This window comes from Natrix helvetica (genome assembly GCF_964273705.1).
Source record: "Natrix helvetica genome assembly, chromosome: Z".
Classification (NCBI taxonomy): Eukaryota; Metazoa; Chordata; class Lepidosauria; order Squamata; family Natricidae; genus Natrix; species Natrix helvetica.
The window spans coordinates 52,320,347-52,337,091 of record NC_138554.1 but is presented as its reverse complement, the minus strand read 5'-3'; the positions used below and the strand labels follow the sequence as shown (position 1 = coordinate 52,337,091).

Genomic DNA, 16,745 nt, shown 5'->3' with positions numbered 1-16,745 from the left:
AAAACTCAATTATGACTTTTGAAGGTACGTATTCTCTACCCAGCAATATTTTTATAATACAGAACATTTTAAAACATAGGGAAGAAATTTTTACCTGCTTCTCAGTATTCAGTATGTTTTGAAAAAAAATTGGGATTCCAGCCTTGAGATAGACTTTTGTTAAGAGTATCTTAAAACTTGGCAGTTGCCAAGAAAACTACATCTTTGCATCAGACACTAAAATTCCAGTAAATATTAAAAATAAGCATGCATCATAAAAGTACTTATCCTTTGCTCTTTACTTGGGAAATATATAAATATTTATCTACGTATAAGCAAGATGGATATAATGGGGAGACAAGATTAAATCTCCAGTCACGATGCTCATGGAGAATGTGTAATTTTCCTGTTGGATGGGAATTTGAGGATAAAAAGAGGGTCTTGTGGTCCATTCTGCCAGACTCAATGAGGATAGGCGCTCCAAATACATTCAGAGAATCTTCTCGCTGTTGGAAAGAGTTAATATGCCATGCTGATTGCTACCTGCCATGTTCCTTCCCCCAAATAAATTCTGCTGCTGACCAATGTTACCTAAAGCCACAAGCTACAGTGGGTTTTCTTCATTGAAGCTGGCATCGCAGAAGAGGCGAGATGAGCGTTTCCCCGTCCGAGCAGTAAAAGGAATAGTTTTCAAAGCTAAAAAAGGACAGTTCAGGGAAGAAAGAAAGGAATCAAAGAAAGGAAAAGAGAAAGGAAAAGCAGTAGGCAAGTGAAAGAATGGATTGTTCAAAGAAATATACCTTGATAGTGCAGCTGTATTACTGTACTTACTAAAAAAGTTATCTAGGGAATGGGCTACCTGCTCTCCCTTAGAGACTCTCCAGAGCTGTCGAGCCCACCGACTCCCCGGCATCTTCCCAGGTCAGATTCAAGGTCAAGATGCCCTTGAGTGAGCTATTGGCTGAGTCAGTGCAGTTTACTTGGCAATAATATCTAAGTGATTACCCATTTTTTCCCTCCTTCCGGGTTTCTCAGTTTAGCAACAACCTCCTGTTACCAGGTGCTCCCCATCCAATACTAACATATCGTTGCTGTGGAAAAAAGTAGGAGGCAGGAGGATTATGGATACCATCATGAGTTCCTGAATGAGGTGGAATAGAAACCAAATAACTAACTAACAAACAAAGGCTGAGCTCCTCAGTTTCTGAAATTAGCGGAGTTGGCTAGATGCTGAGGCCATGATACAATATTAATCCCCAAATTCCCTGCTTGTGAGATGGATGTATTCTTTGAGAATCCAAGGCAGAGAAAGATACAGGTATGTCTACATTCAGTGTGGTATCTTGCAGGGGTTAGTAAAAGCAAATGAACATGACTTCCAAAACAAGTGATAAGGCTTAAGAAGGGCAAAAGGGAAGCAAGTCAAAAAGTCAGAAGTAAACGAATAGCTAGTGTCAGAAACACCTTTAAAGTCCCACAGAGCTTCAAGATCCTGTGGCCCATGTACTGCTAAATTCTACCAATCTGTACAAAATTTGCCAGGGAAGATTTAAACAGACTGGGTTGGATCCAAATTTAGGGTTACAGAAATATACTTATTATTTTCCTCCTCCCCCCCTCACAAAAACTTTTCTGGGTTTCTGAAAAGGCTACATGGAGTATCATGGAAGAGACAGGCAACTGAGGGGAAGGAGGGGGGAGAACCGGAAGCAAAGGTACCTTCCATGATCAGAGCTCTGCTCATACGTTTTAATTTCCTACGGCTTTCAGGAGTTCCCCATTTTCACTATACTACAACTTGTTTTCTTCTATAAAGTTTCAATTCCCTGCATACTTTAGTATTTTTCAGTGATGGAAGGGGAAATTTGCCTTCATCAATCCAGTTGTATATCTAAATCTAAACTCATCTTACTCATGGTGATTATTATTTGTACATTTGTATATAATTTCCTGAATTATATTTTCTATTTCTATTGATAGGTTTAATATTTTGATAGTGCTTTGAGCATATTACTCCCAGGAAAATAAAATAAGCAGAATAAAACTGTAAGAAAAAGTAACAATTCACATCTACAATAAGAAAAATTAAATGTGTAGCTTCAATGGACCTTAGAAATGTGCTACACATGATACCTTCTCAACGAATGTGGCAGGGACCCAAAGAAGTAAAAACTACATGCCAGCATCTTGATACACATAGATATGCAGGAAGATCCTCAACAGTACCCATGCAATGAAAAATATTGCTACACGTTTGCTTTCCCACCTAGAACCAGGTATCTAAAAAGAAATAGTAATTCAGGGCAAATTATTTGTAGGTCACATCATTTTTCCCTTTCAATAGGATTCTGAGCAGTTCTCACTTTAATCTTTGGGCTTCAAGGATGGATCTGCAGAGACTTCAGAATTTTTTGATCAAGCTGCCAATTTCCCTTCTCACCTGAAATAATGTCTTCAATGGCACCATCTTTTTCTTCATAAATGAGAGGCTCTTTCACCATCTGCTTTTTCTTCAGCTCAGCTATGAGGTCCATCTGTTGTCGCTTGGCCTTATGGGTGGGAGATTGCTAAGGAAGAGAAACCATTGCTATGGTTACCCATGATGAAATTGAAGGTGTCTGTAAAGCCAGCTCACCCAACAGTGCCGTATGGGAAGTAAGTCCACTTATGGAGCAGGAAAGGATAAGAAAATCTTAACCCATACCTTGGGTACTGCCTGTTCCTCTTTGCCGGGGGAAACTGGCTCCTCTTCTTTGGCAGCTGCTTCTTGCTTCTTCCACACTTTTATATCTTCCTCTGCTTTCTTTATATTAGTGGAATGAGAGAAAAGCAATAATCCCATTAAGCAAACATGCATATCTCAACTAGATCACTGTTGTTCAACCTTAGTAACTTTGCTGGTGAGGCATTCTGAGCAGTGAAGTTCACATACCTTAAAATTGCCATGGTTGAGAAACACTGATTTATTATACAATAAGATGTTTTCTCCTCAACAAAGATTATGGCCCATTTCTCCTTTGCAAGCTCTGCTTTTCTTTCTTTTAAATAACCCATGTACTATAGGAATGAGCTTTTAAGCTCACAGCATACATTCTCTTATCCCCGTTTTCAAGAAACTGCACCTTCTTAGAAGCACAAATAAAGTGATACATTATTCTTTTCTATGTTTTCCAACTGGTATAGTGTTCCCTCAATTTGGCCATCAATATTATTGTAATTCTTCTCACTGTTCACTGCATGAAAATGCATATATATAAATTACATGAAAGCCACAAAAACAAAAAATCAAAATAGTAAGGGTGGCATTAATCAATCCCAACAAGCCTAAGCTACAATTTAAAATGAATACACCCATACTTTACGTCAGGCGAAAGAAAAAAAAGTTTTTAATAAGTTTCTTTTTTCATATTAGAAGGAATTAAGATATAAGAATGAACTGATATTGTTGGAAGAAACTATTTTAACACCCTTGCTTATGAACTACAGTTATATTCATGCAATTTTTTGTGAATATCATCAATAGCCCTTTACCATAAGGTTGTTTTGTATCCCTGCAGTAATAATTGTCATGAAAACAATAGAAATTAGCAGCAAATGCCATCTACAGAATGATATTTCAAAATGAAACATGAAAATGGGAGAATTTCCATGATGAAAATAGCTAAATTGTTGCAGTCAACTGAACAATTTGGAAAAGAACTGGTGGACTCAGTTAACCTCCCCACACCCCTGAATAGATCAACTGAGACTGAACAATTTTCATAATTATTTAATTAATTTCTACACCACAATTATTGTCTCAGCTTTACATAGATTTAGTGCAGCCCTCTCCATTGTGATACCCTCCAGGTATAATGGAATTATGTATTTCATCACTCTCAGCCCAGGTGACCAATGGGGTTTTAGGTTAAAGAAAAACTGACTTCGTATATTTCAATAATTAAGGGTTCCTTATATCCATCTTCTGACCAAGCTTTACAAAACTTCAGTAGAGGAAACCACTTTGATAATCTTCATATTGCAAAAGTGACACAGGAAAACAGAAGAGAGCAGCCATCTTGAGAATCCATGATTCAGACAAGAGATGAACCCAAATAGTCTCCTTCGGTCATTAGACTAAAACATTAGGCTACAATGTATTGGAAACCGTTTTTTTTTACCTGGTATGCTTTAATAAAGCGTACAAATGTAGGGAAGAACATAGTTGAAGGCGTGGTCTTGGGATTCTCCCCAAAGTACTCTACTGTCGACTCGTATGCCTCCTATGGAGCAAGTAAAAACAATAACTGACTCACACTTATGGTTATAAGAGCCATTCTGTCAATCAAAAACTCTTTATTATCTCTATCTATCATTACTTTTCTATGCTTACCATTCCCCCTACAAGGTAATTCTAGGTGGCTTAAAATTATAGAAACAAGTAAAAAGAGCTAAAAGATTAAAACAAACCAATATTAAAATATTATTAAAAACTGCACTAAAATCATGCCTACAAGAGCCACGAGCGCACAGGATAAGGATGAGATCTTCTTATCCTGTCGGCCACCTCTAGTGGTGAGCAGCCTTCTCAGGGCTCCAGGGCAACTGGCAAAGCCAGGCCTTTATATTCTTCCAGAAGATGAAAAGGAAGGGGAGTTCTGACCTCCAATGAAAGAATGTTTCACAGGGATAGGAACACAGCGGAAAAGGCTTTTCCCCTTGATACTGCCTGCTTCAATTTCTTAGCAGACAGGATCTGTAGCAGGCCTCTTTTGCTGGCACAAAGAGGCAAGCTTGTCCCATCAGGGAGAGACAGCTCCTCAGGTATCTTGGACCATGCCATGTAGGGCATTAAAGGTAACAACCAACACCCTGAATTGGGTCTGGAAGCAAACTGGCAGCCAATGCAACTTGCACACTTATAAGTGGAGCCTTAGGAGCTCCCAGGACTGTGCACCATTATATTTTGCACTAACTGCAGCTTTTGAATACTCTTCAAGGATAGCTCAATATAGAATGCATTGCAGTAATCTAGTCAAGAGATAGGGCATGAATGACTATGGACCATGGGCAGGGCCTCATGATCCAGGTAAGGGCACAACTTCAAAGTTGCACAAAGGCCCTCCTAGCCACCCAGTTGATAAACTATCAGATCCTCTTGTACCCACAGCATCGTGCCTGGTGTCTGTTGAAGCCTATTGTCCCTCATCCAGACCCTCATAGCATCCAGGCACAGAGAAAGGGCAGTCACAACATCACTTGGATTTTAAGTCTATGGCTGTATAACAATGTATAACATCCATTTAAAACATGATTTATGGTACGAGAGTTCATAAATAGATTGTGGAAAAAGAAATACAGTTCTGATTTCCCAACATGTGGATGAATTCTCTTCCAAGCCCATAGACACTTGCTGTGATACCTCTTTTAAATAAAGAGGCATCGCCGCTTTCTGGTTATTTTTGTTGTGGCCCCCCAACGGCAAGCAGAGCTGACAACAGATTCGAACAGTGAAAAGGTTGGGGAGGTACATGGGACAATCCTGGAGTCTGGGGAAGATTCTAACGAGTGATCTGTGTCAGAGACAGAGATGGGGCCAGGGCACATCTGACAGTTATCAGCTGCCTTCGGAATCAGACATCAGTGAGGCAGATGACCAGCTGGAGCCTGTTACCCAATGTGCACATTGCGCAGAGTTGCCAGACGAAGGGAACAGCTAAGGAACAAGCCTCGACTTGGGAGTAAGACCAGAGGTAGATGTGAATGGCCCCTCCCATAGGGAATAAAGAAGAGCAAAAGGAGAGGGGTGTTTGCAGGAGACAATTAGTTCATTCCTGCATTCTTGACAAGTATTGTGGCATCTGAAAGATAGCAGCCTGGCCACTTTCCAAACCTGATAAACGTTGGTAATTGTGAACTATCTTGAAAGACTGTGGGAGAGGAAAGACTTTGCTGGAGAGGAATTCACTATAAATTAAATAAAAGGGGTTTATTGGGACGAGGACTCAGCTGCTTGGAAAGCCTAGGTCAGAACAATTTTCTCCTTACCTGTGCAGTTTTACTGTCTGCCTGAAGCTTTTCCATCATTTCTATGTTCGTCTTTAGGAAATCCTTGAGTATGACACTGTCATCCTGGCGCATGAATTCTTTGCGTGCTAGCTCCATGCCCCGCTGTAGGCTTCTCACATCTTGAAGCACACTGTCCAGTGACACTACAAAGATGGGAAGGAAAGAGAAAAAGCACGGAGAGGTGAAGCAAGAGCAGCCAGTCTGGATTACTTCCGTCTCACTTACTTTCACTTTTAGATTCATTATTTTTATAGGTCAGATGCTCTTCTACCTATTGCCATCCTATATTTTTCATAAGCAAAGAAAAAAGCAGCACTCTATTTTTTCACTAGGAAAGAGACTTACTGTTCTCTTTTTGCTCATAATCTACCACTCCATACCTGTCCCTGCTTTGTCCAGAAAATGCAGCTCACTGGAAAAGTTCAGGAACTCAGGATATTTTTCTTGGATCACCCGCACTATATAATGAAGTAGTGTCTGTTTCCGGTCTGTTGATTTCATGTCCAGAAGCTACAGAGAAAAATAGCAATTAGGTTAAGAAAAAACTAAGATATCAAGGCATTACAGAACACCTGCCCTTTCTGTTGCTGCAATTTTCTTCCCACCTCTTCTTAATTCCCATGGGTTTGGGTGATGTATTTTACAAACATACCTCTGATATTGTGAAGACGTGTCCTTGGAGTGCAGTACTATCACTCCTGACAACTTGAACATCATCAGGGAATCCAAGATAAGGAAATGCTGAATGACTCATACTATAGTAGCTTGGGAAAGATTACCGGAAAGCACAATCTACTGCTATTATGAAAGTCTGTTTGAAATGCTCAAGGACACATATTGGGTGGTGTGTGAGTGTGTGCATTTTTCCTCTGTGGCTGATGCATAATTGGAGCTCTGTGTCTTGCACATTGCTCTCAGCCTTAGCGTGTTCCTCATTTGTGGCCACAACCAACTTTCAAGTTCAGACCCTACTATTTGGCCATGTTTTCTTCTAGAAGCAGGTCCTAAGGATTCTATTCCTTCTCCCCACCTACCGCATCAAGGCTCTGCAACCGGAATCCATAAGCCGCTCCCCGTTTGCTGCTGTTCAAATAATTCCCAAATGCCAGGACAATCTACGGAGAGGCAGACAGGCAATTAAACTGAGTCATATTTGGCTGGAATCTCTTAGCTGAATCTAAAAGCATTGATAGGCCAAGATAGAGGGAGGAGGATATCATTTTATCTTATCTCATAAGAATAGCCAGCTACTGAAGGAGGGAGGTGGATATATTAATGATGGCTTTGAAAGATTATACATATACATGAAAAAGCATATGAATGGTTATTAACCATAATAATTATAATAGTGATTTCACTATGTCTTTTATTCCCTTTTATTCCTGGGAAACAGAGGGTGAAAACCTCAAGTTCCACCTTTAGGCTTGGGAAATAAATGTCTACAATGGCTCTGATGTCTTTACAGCATAATATTTCCAGATATACATAATAGAGCAGGATTCTGTTATGACAATCAATTGGTTGTGTCACATAACCCAATAAGTTCATGAATCAAAGGGACCCACATAGCAGGTTCTGTCTGCTGTCAAGCTCCAAGAATCAGTCTTTCCTTCCTTCCTTCCTTCCTTTTCTTCCTTCTTTCTTTCCTTCCTACCCTTTCTTTCTTTCTTTCCTTCCTACTTTCCTTCCTACCTTCCTACTTTCCTTCCTTCCTACCTTCCTTCTTTTTCCTTCCTTCATTCTTATTTTTCCTTCCTTCCTTCCTTCCTTCCTTCCTTCCTTCCTTCCTTCCTTCCTTCCTTCCTTCCTTCCTTCCTTCCTTCCTTCCTCCCTCACTCCTTCCATGCCCCCCCACCCATACCTACACAACAAATTCACAAAGAAGTGAACTGGGTAGACTTCTGCTGCTTAATGTTATTAAAAATCCATGCCAGCATGGCATACTAAATAATTTTGAGACAGTCCAACTTTCAGTCTCATGGGATTGTTATGTACAGTATGTGTTTGTGCGTGGGAATACATAGAATACAATGCATGCCACTGACCTCCTAGAGGAAATGTGGTATACACATCTAACAAATACATAAAACAATTAAATTGAATATAGAAAGTATTCTGAGGTTTAAGAATATGTAGACAACAGTTTGCAACTTGGTTGTCAACATTCTGGGAGCCAACAATTATTACTACCCAAGACCAAAGAAAAATTGTCCTTCAACTTAAATGATTGTGGAGACCTTATCTTTAAGGAACCTCACCTCTAAAATCTGACGCAGTTTGGTAGATGACTTGACTGACACTGAAGCAACAATCACAAAATTTAGTTGCTGCAAATGAAATGTGAGAATGACATAATCAGATTTCCTACTTGGTTTGACAACTACCTGAAATTATCCTACCTACCTTAATAGATACTTCTTATTGGAACTAAATATAAATGTGGACATTTTAAACTTAGTTTAAACCTCCAAAATTTATGTTTTCCTGTTTTGTGATTTTACTCCACAAACACTTCTTAACATTTTTTTTTAAAAAAATCATGAAATTGGGAATGAATATTTTGAATACAATCAGAACAGGAAAAAACAATAACTTTTAAAGCACCATTTTAGCTGCCAACACTGCTAAATGCTGCATAAGATACTTAAAAATGCTATCTTATCATGCAAGGTGTAAACCTGGATCTTTTCAGATAATTGCAACCTTTCCCCTGAGGTAATTTAACGTGACTTGGGAATTCGATGACAAACCCTGATAATGCCATAGTGGATAATTCCACATAAAGGCTTGGCAAGAGTTAGAATTACTTCCACAATCAGCACAAGTTGGTAGAAGAGAAAAATAGTTGGTAGAATAAAAGATTTAAAAAACGTAAAAAGGATTTGCTGCCTGCTGCTATTTGATGTCTTAAGTGCCAGATTTGTTGCTCTCTCTCCCCCAACAATATTGGATACTTGAAAATGCTTCGCTACATTTAGCCCCGATCTACTTCCTATGCAAAGTTGCAATTTACATTCTGCTGCTCTTATTAAGCCATTCAGCAAATCATGCCTTTTTTTCCTGCAACCTGTAGTAAATAAGAAGACGGAAAAAGAAGAAAAATACTATTTTAGAAGAATCATTAGTCAAGATACTATATCAACTTTTATAACCATTATCAGGCTCTTCCAATTGATATTAACCCAAGATATTATGATTGACACCACTTCTTGGTTATAATCAGTTGCCTGCTTTGTTCCTTACTGGCAGAAGGAGTTGTACGGTATCTGCAAAACTGCCTAAGAATGTCATGATGTTCATGCGTTCTGCAAGGCGGGGAATTTTGCTGAATTTGATCATGAATTGGTCCTCATCTGAAAGCTCATCCAGTGGACGTTGCTCTTTTTCATATTTGCGGATTACTGTCATCTCATATTCCGTTGGGATGAAGCGCATCAGTAACTCCAGAAAATCCAGATTGAGGGTTTGTAAGTCGTATCTAAACAAGAATAAAGTAACTGGTTAGGTAGGAGAGGGTTTTTCTAGATGACAGAACTATATATGTCATTGCAGTAAGTAGCTTCCCATCACAAAATTAACCATTTTGCACATATCTAATGTGGATCATGTGCACATGCATATGTGTTCAATTCAATCTTCCCCTTTTGAATGGTAGGTAAAATTGGTGAGAAAAGCTGGACATACTTACGTCTGAATGGCTTTGCAAATGCTGTCGATACTGAGCCCCCCTTTACGGAGGGTGATGGCCAGGTTCTTGGCCCGGTTGCATTCAATCAGTGAAACCTTAGTGGGAGCTTTCTGTAAAGTCTTTGTCTTTATGGAACCGAATTCTTTGCTTGGACCCTGAGCTTTGGTTTTGAATTGTTCTTCAAAGTCATTCATGTCCAGCTCCTGCACCAAGGAGAAGCCAAAATGAACAAAGTGATATGCATTGGGTGAGCAAGGAAGAGAAAAGGAAAAAGGTAGAGGCACCCACCTGAAGGACTTTTTCATCATTGAGTTCATTGAAGATGGTCCCATTGATCTGGTTAGGCTTCAAAGCAACCCAATTGAAGACAGGCATACGGAATTTGGTCTGTATAGGCTTCTTGATCTTGACAGCTTCCAACAAGTAAGAAAGTTTGTAAGTGCTTTATAAACTTCTATCATCTCAGAGATTTGTCTCTTTCCAATTTTATTTTTCAGCAAGGGCCTTCTTACAGATTGGGCATAAAATGAAAGAGAAACTTTCATCTGTGATAATTTGGATGTAGTTAAATCTTTCTAAACTAGTAGAAACGTTGAGCAATCGTTGATAAAATATTGGATTGAGAAGACCTAGATTCCAATTTAAACAATTTATGTAATTTCATGAGTGTCTAAAGAGTGAAGTTGGTTGAGTCCCACAACATTTTAAGCCATAATGTTCCTTATTTATTTAGAGATGCGCCTCACAACTTTTGGCATAGCACAAAAATTAAAACCACTTAAAACAATAACCCATGGCATCCTGGCTACATGACCTTTTCCAATCATAAAACGGCACCAGGAACAAGGCTTACCTAACCTCCAGACCTGAACAGCTGGAGGAAAAGCCAGGTCACAGCCCTACAAAAGGCTACCTGGATCATAAAAAATTCGCTGTTCCACAAATCTGATTTTATCTTAAGGTAAAGGTAAAGGTTCCCCTCACACATATGTCTTAGTCGTTCCTGACTCTAGGGGGCAGTGCTCATCTGTTTCAAAGCCGAAAAGCCGGTGCTGTCCGAAGACGTCTCTGTGGTCATGTGGCTGGCCTGACTAAATGCTGAAAGCTCACAGAACACTGTTATCTTCCCATCCTATTTTTCTACTTGCATTTTTATGTTCTTTCAACTGCTAGGTGGCAGAAGCTGGGACAAGTAATGGGAGCTCACCCCATTATGCGGCGCTAGGGATTTGAACTGCCAAACTGCTAACCTTTCAATCGACAAGCTCAGCATCTTAGCCACTGGGCCACCGTGTCCCTTTTGATTTTAACTTATCAATACATCATAAAAATACATAAAGTATAGTTTATGACTTAGCAGTAATGTATGATCTCAGCCATGTGTGGGCCATGCAATAAACCATGGTTTTAAAAAAATAACTGTTTAGCACAATATTTGAACCTGTTCATTGTCTTTCAGATTAATTCTTTTTTTAAAATGTATGCCGTTATAAGCAAAAGCAAGAAATAAACACAGTAACTAAATAGAGGTAAGCCAATTCTCAACATGGAATATAAATTCTACTCACTTCCTAATTTCTAGCCTTGAGTATTCTTCAGGCTAGGAGCTAGATTTTGGAGATGAAATATCTCAACTTTAATTTATTTAAAAGGCTGCTCCCTCTGTTATTGAAGAAAAGCTTGGTAATGTTATATGATCATATAATATGGTCATATGATATTTTAAGAAAGAGCAATTGAAAAAAAAAAGATGTCTGGCAAGTAATTTGCCATACTTCCTTTTTTCCTTTACACTTAGCAGTAAGTGCAGAATGAAAGCACCAGCTCGAAGGAAGTATCCCAACTCTAAAGTACCTAAATATATTATTTATATATAGTTGTTTTAAATATTAAGATTATATCTTTCTGCTATATACAATAAGATACCCAAGGAGACATATACATCAATATTTTTAAATTCAAATAATGCTTTTCTTGCATTAGGAACTGAACAATGCAGACTATTGTTTGAGATTTCTAATTTTATTTCCATTCAGATTCACTGATTTATTGACTGATGAAAAATTTATATGTCATTAAATTCACAATTCTTTTGTGAGCTTCTGATTTCAAGAGAGAGGTAAATGAATATATATCTTACAATGCAAATAGAATGGCTGTTTAAGAAAGATCTACTATACTATATACAATTTACCTGCAGTAACTGTACTTGCTGGCAAAGTTGCTCCATCAATCATGGGAGGTGGGGGAGGAGGAGGGGGAGCAACTGGGCCACCAAATGTTAAGAGGGGTGGTGGTGGCGGCGGCGGAGGCGTTGATGAAGCTTGAGATGTAGTTACAATCACAGGCAGTGGTGGGGCAGGTGGAGGCTCATTGATCCCTGGTAAGGGTGGTGGTGGTGGTGGTGGAAGAGGAGTTGAAATAGGTGACAACTCCTCCTCTTGAGAAGAATAGAAAGCCACAGAATCACTGCCTTCCGTGGAAGGTAGAGGTGGTGCCGGTGGTATTTCTGGAGCAAGACTGCGGACAGGAGATGTAGATGGGGAGGGATAATCTGAAAGAAAACAGGACAAGATATGAGGAATGCCTTCCTGTCCTGCCCACTGGAAGATAATCCTGCCTAAATCTCCTGGCAAGAAAAAGTACATGAGCCAACCATATTCAAATACTTGTTCCTGTATGATAAGTGATGATTTTTTAGCTGCTGCATATCACGGAGTAGTCTCTAGGAGATAAGCCATTTGGGAGACCATATAGTTCAAATGTTGATGGGTTGGAGCAATTCAAATTGGAGTGTTTCTTACCTGAATGGTCTTCCATTAAGGCAAAATGATGCAAAGCAAACAAATCCTCTGTTACATACATTAACCTAGGAGGAAAAGTTCTAAACCAATCTTGCCCTTGATCTACTAGCTGCATGTGGGGATGTATTCATATTGGGCAGGGTTTCTCAAACTGGGAATAGCAAATTATCAGGGCACATTGGCAACTTGGTGATTATTTTTAATGCATTTAATAGATGGGAACTTTAACACAATTTAAATGGCAAAAAATCTATGTGCTGCACAGTACAACTAACACCTGTCTATTTATTTACTTATTATGGTTGCCCACTAGAGTGATGTCTAAAAAAAAAGAATTTGTAAAAAATATCCAACTATTATTGGATATTTACAATCAATTGATAAAGACTACTGATAACCGTGTTTGGCTTCTTTCAGATATACTTGTTTCCCTCTGGAATTTCCACCATCAGAATAGGAAATTTAAATTCTTTGGAGTGACTAAAGAAATATATGTATAAATAAAGTTCAGTATTTTTATCCTCTTTGTACATGAAGTTATAAGGTTCTTTACCTCATTTGCTTCACATGTAGATTAACATTTAATTTGTAGAACTAAGCAATATATTTCTTGCCCAATGTAATAGTTTATTTTATTCAATGAGAGGTCAGACCAAAAATTACTATATTGGGGGTACCACAGAAAGGGCGTTGGTACTTACCTGTTATGCCTCTTCTCACAGTGAGGGAGGAGTATCCAGGATGGGTTGACCTTGTCCTCTCATTGATTGGACTGAGTCAGATAAGCTCTTTGGGACACGCCCTGGTCACCAGGTACTGCCCAGTTATCGGCGAAGAACTCTATCCGACTTGTTGAACCATTCACTCCAGACTCTTATTCTAGTTTCAAGTCTTTATTGATTTAATCCTTCAACATAACAGTTTAACAACCAAACATAATGCTTTGCTACATAACCCTGTCAGGGAGGGGCTGGATACTCCTCCCCCATTATGAGAAGAGGCGTATCAGGTAAGTACCAACGCCCTTTCTCCATAGTGAGGAGGAGTATCCAGGATGGGACGTACCAAAGCCTACGCATCCCTAGGGAGGGTGACACCTGAGGCGAACATGCCCAAACTTATGCCTAGTGAGGCGTGGCTCCCGCCCTGTGAACAGCCTGTAACACCCTGCGATCAAATGATGCTTCTGCTGAGGCAAATGAGTCCAACTTATAGTTCCTCATGAATGGTGAGGGGGAAGCCCATGTGGCTGCCCTGCAGATCTCAGTAAATGAGGCCTGTGTGGCCCAGGCCATAGAGGTGGCCGCGCTTCACGTGGAATGTGCTGTGATATGGCTCAGTGTTAGCAGGCCCTGTGATTGGTAGGCAGTAGCAATACAGGTTCGCAACCACCTGCCTATGGTGGTGGAAGTCACCTTATTTCCCAGAGACCCCGGCTGGAAGGGGACAAACAGGGCTTCGGATTTCCTGTTTGGCCTGGTTCTTCTGAGGTAAATCCTCAAAGTCCTTCTTACGTCCAAGGTGTGCCACTTCTTCTCTAATGAGTGAGAAGGGTCTGGACAGAAGTTGGGCAATATCAGCTCCTGCGAGCGATGGAAGCAGGTGCACACCTTGGGAATGAAGGATGGGTCCAACCATAGCACCATTCTGTCCTGGTGGAACACGCAGAGATCCTCCCTGGTGGACAGCGCTTGCAGCTCGGATATCCACCTGGGGGAGGTGATGGCCACCAGAAAGGCCACCTTAAGAGTCAAAAGCAAAACTGTTCGTAATGGTTCGAAGGAGCGTCTGTCAGAGTGTCCAATACCTTGTGCAAATCCCAGGAAGGGTACCTATGTACCGCGGGCGGTTTGAGGTTGGATGCCCCCTTGAGAAATCGCCTGACCATGGGATGGTGAGTCAAGCTCTGGTTCCTGCCGCACAGAAGTACTGATGAGATGGCTGAGACCTGTCTCCTAATTTGTTGGGAGCTAACCCTCTGTCCAGGCCTGCCTGGAGAAAGTCCAGAATTTGTGGAACCGTGGCCTGGACCGGATCATGTCCCCGGGAGTTGCACCATGTAGAGAAGGCATGCCATGTAGCGCTATAAATGCACTCCATGGAGGGTCTGTGAGTGGCCTGTATGGTTTGTATAACATTGGGGGAGAAGAGGTCTTTCCTTAGGATGCTCCGCTCAAGCGCCAAGCAGTCAAATGGAGCCACTGAGGGTCCAGGTGCTCCAGCGACCCCTGGCTGAGGGAGATCCTCTCCTGGGGAATTCTCCAGGGCCTGTCCACTGAGAGTGAGTGGAGATCAGCAAACCACGGCCTCCGAGGCCAGTGTAAACCACTTCCGCCCCCTCCCAAAGGATTTTTTGTATTACGCTGGGAATCAGGGGTAAGAACAGATAGGCATAAAGAAGACCCCGGGCCCAAGGGCATCGGAGAACATCCACCCCCTCTGCCGTGTCTGGTACCTGGAGAAGAACTTCAGGAGCTGGGTGTTGAGGGGAGTGGCGAATAAATTGACCTCCGGTCGTCTGAAGTGCTCTCCCCACCTCCTCAAAGATCGCTGGCTGCAGCCTCCACTCCGAGTTGTCTACCTCGGCCCCGCTAAGCCAGTCGGCTCTGATGTTGTCCACCCTCACTATATGTTTGGCAGTCAATGACAGAAGGTTCCTTTCGCCCCACTGCCCCAGACGTTTGGCCTTCTTCATGAGGGGCTTTGATTTGGTCCCCCCCTGTCTGTTTATGTGAGCCTTGGTGGTGATGTTGTCCATGAGGACTAAGATGTGATTGCCCCTGACAGAGTGATGAAAATATAACAGGGCCAGGCGGACCGCCCTGAGCTCCAACCAGTTTATGTTGTGAGTCCCTTCCGCCTGAGTCCATTGTCCTTGCACCATCTGAGCCTGCAGATGGGTGCCCCACCCGAGCAGGCTGGCATCCGTTGTTACCGTCACCCGGTCTGGCGTCCAGAAGACTTTGCCCTTGGTGATCGCTGGGGGCATCCGCCAAATCAGGGCACGGGAGAAGGATTTTGGTCTGTGAGCAGCTCATGCGCCTTCGCTGGAAAGGCAAAAGGAACCATTGGAGGTCTCTGGTGTGGAGCCCAACGAATGATGCCAATGGTGGAGACCATGGTTCCCAGCAGTCTGGTCAGAGTGACTGAGGACACCCTACACCCCCTGGCTACCTGGGAGGCTAGCTGCCTGAGGGAGAGATGTTTTTCTGGTGACAGATAGACCGTGCCTGCCTGGGTATCTATTAGGGCTCCTAAGTGGATCAGGCTATTGGAGGGGTGGAGGTGGCTCTTGCCAGGTTTATCGAAAACCCGTGGTATCTCAGGACTGTCATCGTGATGTCTAGATCCCTTAGGGCACCCTTAAAGGAGGATGACTACAACAACAGGTCATCTAGATAACATTGAATTCGCACCAGTAATTGCCTCAAGTACGCTGCCAGAGCAGCCATTACCTTAGTGAATACCCAAGGGGTAGAAGACAACCTGAAGGGCAAAGCCCGGTACTGAAAGTGGTGCCCTAGGTAGGAGAACCTCAGATATCTGCGGTGTTCCTGGGCAATGGGAATGTGCAAGTAGGCCTCTGTGAGGTCTATGGAGGTGAGAAAGTCTCCCTGCCTAACCCCCTCCAAGATGGAATGCAGTGAGTGCATCTTAAACCTCCTATAGCTAATGGAACGGTTCAGGCGTTTCAAGTCAAGGATTGCTCTCCAGCCACCCGAGACCTTGGGAATGACAAAGAGAATAGAGTAATACCCCTGACCCAGCTGATCTAGAGGCACTGGTTGGATCGCCCTGATCTCCAAAAGGTGCTGGATGGCCTCCTGCATCAGCAACCTCCAGGTCGGGTTATTTGAGACCGGGCAGATCCGGAAGAAGCTCGGGGGGGGGGGCTGGAAAGGAACTCGAGTGAGAGGCCATACCTGATGGTGTTCTGTACCCACTTATCAGAGGAGGAGAGGTCCCAGCGGTCGGCAAAGTACACCAAGTGCCCCCCAATGGGGGGTGGTAAGCTGGATCTAGATCTAGTTTTTGTGGAAGGGGTGCCCCCCACTGCCTCCTCTGCCCCCTCGAAAGGGGCCGCTTCTGCTGTCTGCCTCTCTGCTGCCTGTCTGGGTATCTCTGCCTGGCAGAGAATCCTCCCTCGTACTGCCTGGCACCTGACCCCCAGAAGGAATCCTGACCCCGAAAGGAGGACCCAGAGTCTTGGCCCCAGGAATAGGAAC

At 42.1% G+C, this 16,745-nt stretch overlaps 1 protein-coding gene across 3 annotated transcripts in view; it reads right to left on the bottom strand.

The window, feature by feature from the left end:
* The window catches only part of FMNL1 (formin like 1), a 104,013-nt gene that overhangs the window by 6,800 nt on the left and 80,468 nt on the right, over nt 1-16,745 (bottom strand). For 2 of the 3 annotated variants that reach the window (XM_081933328.1, XM_081933330.1), the window contains 11 exons: nt 11,910-12,269; nt 10,004-10,128; nt 9,716-9,918; nt 9,271-9,505; nt 8,286-8,354; nt 7,062-7,142; nt 6,408-6,537; nt 6,007-6,170; nt 4,140-4,241; nt 2,684-2,782; nt 2,420-2,546 (listed from right to left, as the gene is read on the bottom strand). In XM_081933328.1, coding sequence (XP_081789454.1) covers nt 2,420-2,546; nt 2,684-2,782; nt 4,140-4,241; nt 6,007-6,170; nt 6,408-6,537; nt 7,062-7,142; nt 8,286-8,354; nt 9,271-9,505; nt 9,716-9,918; nt 10,004-10,128; nt 11,910-12,269 — 1,695 coding nt within the window. Of the gene's footprint in view, nt 1-570; nt 676-2,419; nt 2,547-2,683; nt 2,783-4,139; nt 4,242-6,006; nt 6,171-6,407; nt 6,538-7,061; nt 7,143-8,285; nt 8,355-9,270; nt 9,506-9,715; nt 9,919-10,003; nt 10,129-11,909; nt 12,270-16,745 lie in introns of all 3 variants that reach the window. The other variant, XM_081933329.1, reaches the window with a different exon arrangement.